This window comes from Triticum aestivum, chromosome 3B, assembly GCF_018294505.1.
Source record: "Triticum aestivum cultivar Chinese Spring chromosome 3B, IWGSC CS RefSeq v2.1, whole genome shotgun sequence".
NCBI lineage: Eukaryota > Viridiplantae > Streptophyta > Magnoliopsida > Poales > Poaceae > Triticum > Triticum aestivum.
This window is the reverse complement of record NC_057801.1, coordinates 835,983,227-835,993,329: the sequence shown is the minus strand read 5'-3', so window position 1 is coordinate 835,993,329 and position 10,103 is coordinate 835,983,227. Positions and strand designations below refer to the sequence as shown.

The 10,103-nt window shown below is 46.6% G+C and overlaps 1 protein-coding gene across 1 annotated transcript; it reads left to right on the top strand.

Annotated features, from left to right (window-relative positions):
- Positions 1 to 6,309: 6,309 nt before the first annotated feature.
- LOC123072801 (2-oxoglutarate-dependent dioxygenase 11) lies at positions 6,310 to 8,320 on the top strand. The gene is made up of 4 exons (XM_044496441.1): positions 6,310 to 6,598; positions 6,745 to 6,992; positions 7,101 to 7,425; positions 7,599 to 8,320. The coding sequence occupies exons 1-4, from the start codon at positions 6,365 to 6,367 to the stop codon at positions 7,839 to 7,841; spliced, it is 1,050 nt and encodes a 349-aa protein (XP_044352376.1). The 5' UTR covers positions 6,310 to 6,364; the 3' UTR covers positions 7,842 to 8,320.
- Positions 8,321 to 10,103: the final 1,783 nt, after the last annotated feature.

Genomic DNA, 10,103 nt, shown 5'->3' with positions numbered 1-10,103 from the left:
CATCTTGCCCATGAGGCACGGTTCGCAAGTACCAAGTGATTGACAATCAAGTGATTCCAAAAGTCCATCAGTATGGAGTTTCTTCATGCGCTTTACATCGATATGACCTAAACGGGAGTGCCACAAATAAGTTGCACTATCATTATCAACTCTGCATCTTTTTCCTTCGACATTATGAATATGTGTATCACTACTATCAAGATTCAATAAAAATAGACCACTCTTCAAGGGTGCATGACCATAAAAGATATTACTCATATAAATAGAACAACCATTATTCTCTGATTTAAATGAATAACCGTCTCGCATCAAACAAGATCCAGATATAATGTTCATGCTCAACGCTGGCACCAAATAACAATTATTCAGGTCTAAAACTAATCCCGAAGGTAGATGTAGAGGTAGCGTGCCGACTGCGATCACATCGACTTTGGAACATTTTCCCACGCACATCGTCACCTCGTCCTTGGCCAGTGCTCGCTTATTCCGTAGTCCCTGTTTCGAGTTGCAAATGTTAGCAACAGAACCAGTATCAAATACCCAGGTGCTACTGCGAGCTCTAGTAAGGTACACATCAATAACATGTATATCACATATACTTTTGTTCACCTTGCCATCCTTCTTATCCGCCAAATACTTGAGGCAGTTCCGCTTCCAGTGTCCAGTCTGCTTGCAGTAGAAGCACTCAGTTTCAGGCTTAGGTCCAGATTTGGGTTTCTCCTCTTGAGCAGCAACTTGCTTGCTGTTCTTCTTGAAGTTCCCTTTCTTCTTCCCTTTGCCCTTTTTCTTGAAACTAGTGGTCTTGTTGACCATCAACACTTGATGCTCCTTCTTGATTTCTACCTCCGCAGCTTTTAGCATTGCGAAGAGCTCCGGAATTGTCTTGTTCATCCCTTGCATATTATAGTTCATCACGAAGCTCTTGTAGCTTGGTGGCAGTGATTGGAGAATTCTGTGAATGACACTATCATCAGGAAGATTAACTCCCAGTTGAATCAAGTGATTATTATACCCAGACATTTTGAGTATGTGTTCAGTGACAGAACTATTCTCTTCCATCTTGCAGCTATAGAACTTATTGGAAACTTCATATCTCTCAATCCGGGCATTTGCTTGAAATATTAACTTCAACTCCTGGAACATCTCATATGCTCCATGACGTTCAAAACGTCGTTGAAGACCCGGTTCTAAGCCGTAAAGCATGGCACACTGAACTATCTAGTAGTCATCAGCTTTGCTCTGCCAGACGTTCTTAACGTCGTCAGTTGCATCAGCAGCAGGCCTGGCACCCAGCGGTGCTTCCAGGACGTAATTTTTCTGTGCAGCAATGAGGATAATCCTCAGGTTACGGACCCAGTCCGTGTAATTGCTACCATCATCTTTCAACTTTGCTTTCTCAAGGAACGCATTAAAATTCAACAGAACAATAGCACGAGCCATCTATCTACAACAAACATAGACAAGCAAAATACCATCAGGTACTAAGTTCATGATAAATTTAAGTTCAATTAATCATATTACTTAAGAACTCCCACTTAGACAGACATCTCTCTAGTCATCTAAGTGATCACGTGATCCAAATCAACTAAACCATAACCGATCATCACGTGAGATGGAGTAGTTTTCAATGGTGAACATCACTATGTTGATCATATCTACTATATGATTCACGCTCGACCTTTCGGTCTCCGTGTTCCAAGGCCATATCTGCATATGCTAGGCTCGTCAAGTTTAACCTGAGTATTCTGCGTGTGCAAAACTAGCTTGCACCCGTTGTAGATGGACGTAGAGCTTATCACACCCGATCATCACGTGGTGTCTGGGCACGACGAACTTTGGCAACGGTGCATACTCAGGGAGAACACTTCTTGATAATTTTTAGTGAGAGATCATCTTAAAATGCTACCGTCAATCAAAGCAAGATAAGATGCATAAAGGATAAACATCACATGCAATCAATATAAGTGATATGATATGGCCATCATCATCTTGTGCTTGTGATCTCCATCTCCGAAGCACCGTCGTGATCACCATCGTCACCGGCGCGACACCTTGATCTTCATCGTAGCATCGTTGTCGTTTACGCCATCTATTGCTTCTACGACTATCGCTACCGCTTAGTGATAAAGTAAAGCAATTACAGGGCATTTGCATTTCATACAATAAAGTGACAACCATATGGCTCCTGCCAGTTGCCGATAACTTCGGTTACAAAACATGATCATCTCATACAATAAAATATAGCATCACGTCTTGACCATATCACATCACAACAAGCCCTGCAAGAACAAGTTAGACATCCTCTACTTTGTTGTTTGCAAGTTTTACGTGGCTGCTACGGGCTTAGCAAGAACCGTTCTTACCTACGCATCAAAACCACAACGATAGTTCTTCAAGTTAGTGCTGTTTTAACCTTCGCAAGGACCGGGCGTAGCCACACTCGATTCAGCTAAAGTGAGAGAGACAGACACCCGCCAGGCACCTTTAAGCATGAGTGCTCGTAATGATGAAACCAGTCTCGCGTAAGCGTACACGTAATATCGGTCCGGGCCGCTTCATCTCACAATACCGCCGAACCAAAGTATGACATGCTGGTAAGCAGTATGACTTGTATCGCCCACAACTCACTTGTGTTCTACTCGTGCATATGACATCTACGCATAAAACCTAGGCTCTGATACCACTGTTGGGGAACGTAGTAATTTCAAAAAATTTCCTACGCACACGCAAGATCATGGTGATGACATAGCAACGAGAGGGGAGAGTGTTGTCCACGTACCCTTGTAGACCGTAAGTGGAAGCGTTATGACAACGCGGTTGATGTAGTCGTACGTCTTCATGATCCAACCGATCCAAGCACCGAACGTACGGCACCTCCGAGTTCAGCACACGTTCAGCTCGATGACGACCCCCGGGCTCCGATCCAGCAAAGCTTTGGGGATGAGTTCCGTCAGCACGACGGTGTGGTGACGATGATGATGTTCTACCGGCGCAGGGCTTCGCCTAAACTCCGCGACGATATGACCGAGGTGGAATATGGTGGAGGGGGGGTACCGCACACGGCTAAGGAACGATCCGTAGATCAACTTGTGTGTCCTAGGGTGCCCCCTGCCCCCGTATATAAAGGAGCAAGGGGGGAGGCCGGCCGGCCCTAGAGGGCACGCCAGGAGGAGGAGTCCTCCTCCTAGTAGGAGTAGGACTCCCCCTTTCCTACTCCTACTAGGAGGGGGAAAGGAAGGGGGAGAGGGAGAAGGAAAGAGGGGGGGGGGCGCCCCCCTCCTAGTCCAATTCGGACCAGAGGGGGAGGGGGCGCGCGACCCATGCTGGCCGCCCCTCTCTCTTCTCCACTAAGGCCCATAAGGCCCATTACTCTCCCGGGGGGGGGGGGGTTCCGGTAACCCTCCGGCACTCCGGTTTTCTCCGAAAACGCCCGGAACACTTTCGGTGTCCGAATATAGCCGTCCATATATCAATCTTTATGTCTCGACCATTCCGAGACTCCTCGTCATGTCCGTGATCACATACAGGACTCTGAACAAACTTCGGTACATCAAAACTTATAAACTCATAATAAAACTGTCATCGTAACGTTAAGCGTGCAGACCCTACGGGTTCGAGAACTATGTAGACATGACCTAGAACCATTCTCGGTCAATAACCAATAGCGGAACCTGGATGCCCATATTGGTTCCTACATATTCTACGAAGATCTTTATCGGTCAAACCGCATAACAACATACGTTGTTCCCTTTGTCATCGGTATGTTACTTGCCCGAGATTCGATCGTCGGTATCCAATACCTAGTTCAATCTCGTTACCGGCAAGTCTCTTTACTCGTTACGTAATGCATCATTCCGTAACTAACTCATTAGCTAAATTGCTTGCAAGGCTTATAGTGATGTGCATTACCGAGAGGGCCCAGAGATACCTCTCCGACAATCGGAGTGACAAAACCTAATCTCGAAATACGCCAACCCAACATGCACCTTCGGAGACACCTGTAGTACTCCTTTATAATCACCCAGTTATGTTGTGACGTTTGGTAGCACCCAAAGTGTTCCTCCGGTAAACGGGAGTTGCATAATCTCATAGTTTCAGGAACATGTATAAGTCATGAAGAAAGCAATAGCAACATACTAAACGATCAAGTGCTAGGCTAACGGAATGGGTCAAGTCAATCACATCATTCTCCCAATGATGTGATCCCGTTAATCAAATGACAACTCTTTTGTCCATGGCTAGGAAACATAACCATCTTTGATAAACGAGCTAGTCAAGTAGAGGCATACTAGTGACACTATGTTTGTCTATGTATTCACACATGTATTATGTTTCCGGTTAATACAATTCTAGCATGAATAATAAACATTTATCATGATATGAGGAAATAAATAATAACTTTATTATTGCCTCTAGGGCATATTTCCTTCACCCGAGTGCAAGTGAGCGGCCGCCTCGAGGGGCGCCAGGAGGCGCGGGTGACGATGGCGAGTCGACCGGTGGTACCTGGTGAAAGGGAAAAGACCTCTCATCAAAGTAAACATGCCGTAAAGTGAAAACTCGGTGGGAAACCGAATCATAGCAACGATAACCTTTGGTGTTTGGTGGGTATCCGAGAAAGATGCATGCCATGGAGCGAGGTGCGAGTTTATGAGGAGTAGTGGAGGCGATGCTAGGATAACAGAGACACCCAAAAACACGAAGGTCGTCATAGAAGGTAGGGCTACCGAAGAGGAGATGATGTGGTGCAAAGTTCCCACGAGCACGACTCGGACGAATGGTGATGAGGAGAGAGGCGGTGGAGAGGGCGTCTGGCCAAAACCGGGGTGGGACATTAGCATGGAAGAGAAGAGTGCGCACACAATCATTGAGAGTGCGAAGGATCCGTTCGGCGCGACCATTTTGTTGCGAGGTATATGGGCAAGTGAGACGAAGAATCGTGCCATGTGTGGCAAGAAGGGTACGAACCCCGATGTTGTCGAACTCCTTCCCGTTGTCGGTCTGCAAGGCATGAATGGGGCGCCAAAACTGCGTAGCGACATAGGAGTAAAAGGTAGTGAGAACGGAGAGTGCATCAGATTTTCTCCGCAACGGGAAGGTCCACACATAATGAGAAAAATCATCAAGTATGACAAGATAGTATAAAAACACGTATTACTGGCAACAGGAGATGTCCATAAATCACTATGAATCAACTCAAATGGATACGACGCCACCGATGAGGACGCACTAAACGAAAGACGGACGTGCTTGCCGAGACAACAAGCATGACAAGTATGATCATCGGTTTTATTACACGTGAATGAAAAAGTCCTAAGAATATGACGGAGGGTGGCCGGGTTTGGATGTCCCAGCCGAGCATGCCAAAGGTCCACCGCGGCGGAGAGAGCGACCGGAGCGGATGTGGAGGTGTTGGTGGAGTTCACCGGGTAGAGGCCGTTCGGGCTATCACATCGGTGGAGTACCATCCAGGTACGGGCGTCCTTGACAGAAAAAAGGACCTCTTCCAAATGCTATAGCGTGCTATAGCGCGCTATTTAAAATGTTTGTTCATTTGTTTGGATCAAAGTCTCTTAGCGTAAGACCTTTTATAAACGCTATAGCGTGCTATAGCGGAGCTATAGCGGGCTATTTAAAACAGTGTATTGGACAGTTGACTTGGACTTTGCGATCGGTGGAAGAAGTGCAGATCAAGCTCTACTTGTCGGTAGAAGTATTTTATTAAGCACAACCACCAATTTATATTGTGGTGATCGATGGAAGCAAGCAAGCACACCGACTTGCCCCCCACACGCCACCCCTACCAAAAAGTCAATACCCGCGGTTTCCGTTTTCCTCAGAAGCAATCTTATATGTATGCATGCTGCTTTCATACAGCACATTTACTGATTTTGTGTCTGTATATGCATATGCTTACTTTTTAAATTGATAAAAATAATAATCTTGTCATCTCTGATTGCTCTCCTTTTTGGTTACTTCTCTCTCCAATTCTAGCGGACCAGATCCTGTTGTATGTATATAATTATAGTAAAGTTAGTATAAAGTTGGGTCATCTATTTTGAAACGGGGGAGTAGTTTCTGTCCAGTGTGAAAAAAGTTGATTCCCAGAAAATAAGACAAGAATGAAAGTTGATCCCCAGAAAATAAAAGTATGAGAAAACTTGCAAGTTGGCAGTTTTCTATTTCTATGATTGCAGCTGGACTGATTTTCTGAATATTATATCACTGGATGATGCGTGTCGTTGGCTACCATCTGTCTATAACTCTTATATATATGCCAAAAGAAGATACATGTGGTAGCCAGAACACAAGACTCCAATATTCAGGGAACCAGCAGCATCTCAATTATCAAGAGCGGCAAGAGATGGGATCTCTCCCCGTCCCGAGTGTGCAGGCCCTGGTGGCTGCCACCGGCGGAGACGATGTGCCGCTGAGGTATCTCCGGCCAGAGGCGGCAGCAGAGGCGGTCACCGGCGACGCCGACGGCGAGGCTCAGATCCCCATCATCGACCACCAAAGGCTGCTGCTGGAGCTGGACCATGGCGGCGAGGAGTCTGCACGCCTCCACAGAGCCTGCCAGGACTGGGGTTTCTTCCAGGTTAGTTCGCTTCGTTCGTTGGCTTGGCTCACATTTTCCATTGCACTCCGGCCTCTACTGCTATGCAAAGACACTTGACTTCCGCTGGTATATGTATGCATGATCATCCTGATAGTAGCTAGAATTGTTCTCCTGTTTGTTTGCAGTTAGTTAACCACAGTGTCCCAGACGATGTGGTGGAGAGTATGAAGGCCAACATCCAGCAATTCTTCCAGCTATCCGCAGAGACGAAGAAGCGGTTCGCTCAGGAGCAAGGGCAGCTAGAAGGCTACGGTCAACTGTTCGTCGTCTCTGAGGATCAGAAGCTCGACTGGGCCGACATGCTCTTCCTCTACACACAGCCACCTGAGATGAGGAACACCAAGTTCTGGCCTGACCAGCCTGCTGCCTTCAGGTATGTAGCTAGATTGTGATGATATTCTTCTTCATTGCTTGTGTCTGTCATGCTCTTCTTCAGCTTCTTAGTTACAACGGAATGATGCTTTTTGGTCGTCTCATTCAGATCGGCGCTGGATAGATATTCTGATGCGGTGAAGGATGTATCAGACTCCCTTTTGGCTACGATGGCCAAGAACTTGGGTCTGAAACGAGAGGCGATTGCTGACAAATGCATCCGTGGAATGCAGAAAGTCAGAATAAACTACTACCCACCATGCGCCCAACCAGAGAAAGTCGTTGGCTTGTCCCCGCACTCTGATGCTAATCTCCTGACACTTGTCCTCCAAGTGAATCATGTCCAGGGCCTGCAGATCAAGAGGAACGGCAGCTGGCTTCCTGTCAAGCCCGTCCCGGGCGCTTTCGTCGTCAACATCGGAGATATGTTTGAGGTGAGCACGCGCAGTTAGAGTGAACACCGATTTGGTGCTTCTGTCTGCCGATGATCAGATGTTACAGAGTGTATGGCGCCGTCATATGCTTAGCTAGATTTTGCAGAATTGACATATCATCAACCAAATAAATCTGTGCATTTGAGTTGTTTGTTTTGCTTTGACGGGGACAGGTCTTGACGAACGGGAGGTACAGGAGCATCGAGCACCGGGCTGTTGTCGACCCGAAGGAAGAACGGTTGTCGATTGCGGCGTTCCAATTCCCAAACATCCACACCATGATAGGTCCTATGAAGGAGTTGACCGCACACGAAGACGATGCCTACAAGACATTGGACCTCGAGAGCTTCATGAGGACCTTCTTCTCGACCAAGCTCGAGGGGAAGAACTTCTTGGAGCAGATGAAGCTAAACTAGCTAGCTAGCGGCTGAAGCTGGGCTTGCGCGTATCATCATTGAGATGGACTCGACAGTGCTTGCTTCAGCTCTTCTTTCCAATGAATGGACACTTCTCGCAACGGAGTTCTCTCTCGGGAGGCAAAATTTCTTCTTTTTACTACCTTTGTTGATTTTAAAGTGCTCGTGTGCAAGCGTGCCCGTAACTCGGTGGCGCATGTCCTGGCTACCCATGGTGCAGGGAGGTACCTTGTATTGGCATGACGCTGTTCCTTTATCTCCTCTGGTGGCTAGTGATCTAGCTGCATCCGTATGTTAATAAAGCTACTTTTCTGTTTCAAAAATAAAAAATGGCAGCTGAATGCTATGCTACCATAGCAGGTAAGGAACCATGTTGTTGCAGGCATCATCCTTGTATCAGATGATCAGATAGGGTGACACATGTATCGGGTATCGGCTTGCAGACAGAAAATCATGCTCCGAAATTTTAGTTTCATGTATATAGCTAGCTAATAGTCTTGTTAGAGCACAAGAGATCTGAACTTGTCAAGCATATTGTGGTTTCAGTGTGTGTTTTGCAAACCTTTATTATGTCACCTAATCATATTTGATCAAAACTAGGATCTACCAGCCTATCATATCATCCATGAAGGCTTCTCGCAGCGCTAGGCTTCTCGTGGTCATGCGCTAGGCTTCTCCCAGCGAAGGCTTGCAACGTCATGACCTTGCTTGGTGGTGGGATGCTCAGGAAGCAAAAGAGCTGGGTAAAGGTAAGTGGCCATCTCTTGGTGGATTTTGTGGTTATGCCAATCAGTTCTTAATCCCAAAAACATTATGGTACATGGCATTTTTAGATCTAGTCTCATGTCGATAGTAAGTTTACGGTCCCTCTTATGTTGCATAGGCAGTTAGGAAGGGAAATTTGCTTGGCAGATATGCATATTCATGTATAATTTCTATGTACTCAACATATAAAGAGTGCCGTTATTGATGTAGTTCTGTTATCTCCTGTGCTGTCAACCTGCTAACAATGTCGTCCTGTTTTCAGGCAGAGCCACCTGCAGCAATTGTATGCTTGTAGCTACTGTCGCAAGCTTGGGTCAAAATGGTTGAGAAGCATGCTTTCAGTCTTGGATCAATCAAAATATTAGTTATCGACGAGGTGACCATTCATCTATTCTTCATCCCCAAGCCAACAATTTCATATGCAGTGTCTACATATCTTGTACGACGCCATGCTTTTTTGCTTGAAAAGAGGTTAGCTAATGTAAAAAACCTTGTTGTTTTGTCAGGTTGATTTTATTTTTGGATCATCAAAGCAAGTGAACTCCCTTCGCAAGATACTAAATTCTTATACAGCAGCTTCCAGTCGGCAAACCATATTTGCTAGCGCATCCATACCAGCACAATCGCGATCCACCTTTGCATTGTATTGGCGCAATAATTTCCCATTATTCTTTATTAATAAGTTTACAATGGGACTAAAACAAAACTCATTACTGTAAAAACTCTTCCTTGACTACTAGGGACTGCCAAGTCGATGAATGAAGATTGACGGCCAGTCCGCCTCAAAAGGTACGACCTTCCTCCAGTGTCGAGGCCAGCCCCTGACCTCCTCCATTGTCCCAGTTTTGAGGTCAACAACGTAAAAACGTCCGTCGGCATTGACGAGCAACGTGCCACATTTCTCTGCTAGCATGTGTAGCGTACTTACTTGAGTCTCCGTCATATCTTTCGGTTGCTTTATCTCGAGCACCCGAGCACATTGCCATGCTAAAGTATCGTCATCGACGCCGTCTTCCTGGCCGCATCGTTCCCAGATCTCTACCTCGAGACTTCCTTGTCGCATCCAGAGCAAAGATGGTGCTTCTTCTTCGTCCTCGTCAATGATAGCGGTGCTGAGGCATAGCTTAGCATAAGAGCGTCTGGTTGTGTTCTGCCCTGGGATTGGGAGCTCCGACCGGGAGAGGTGGCCGGTCTCGGCGTTCATGTCCACTGTGGACAAGCAGGTCTCAGGGTTCAAGTCCATTATTCTGGACAATCCTCTGAGCCAGTGCGCTGCTCTGTGGTACACGACCGCTTCGTTACGAGGAAACACCGTGTGTGCTCTGGCACAGGCATGACCGAGGCACAGGTGAGGCACACGGGTCCAGCTCGCTTCTTCCGACGAGAAGGTGTGTGTAACGATTGTAGTCAATGTCGACCATTAATTAGCACCTTGAAGCACGACATGGGTGGCCGTCGGGGGCGGCAGTCTGCACCGGTTAGGATGGCGTATCCGTT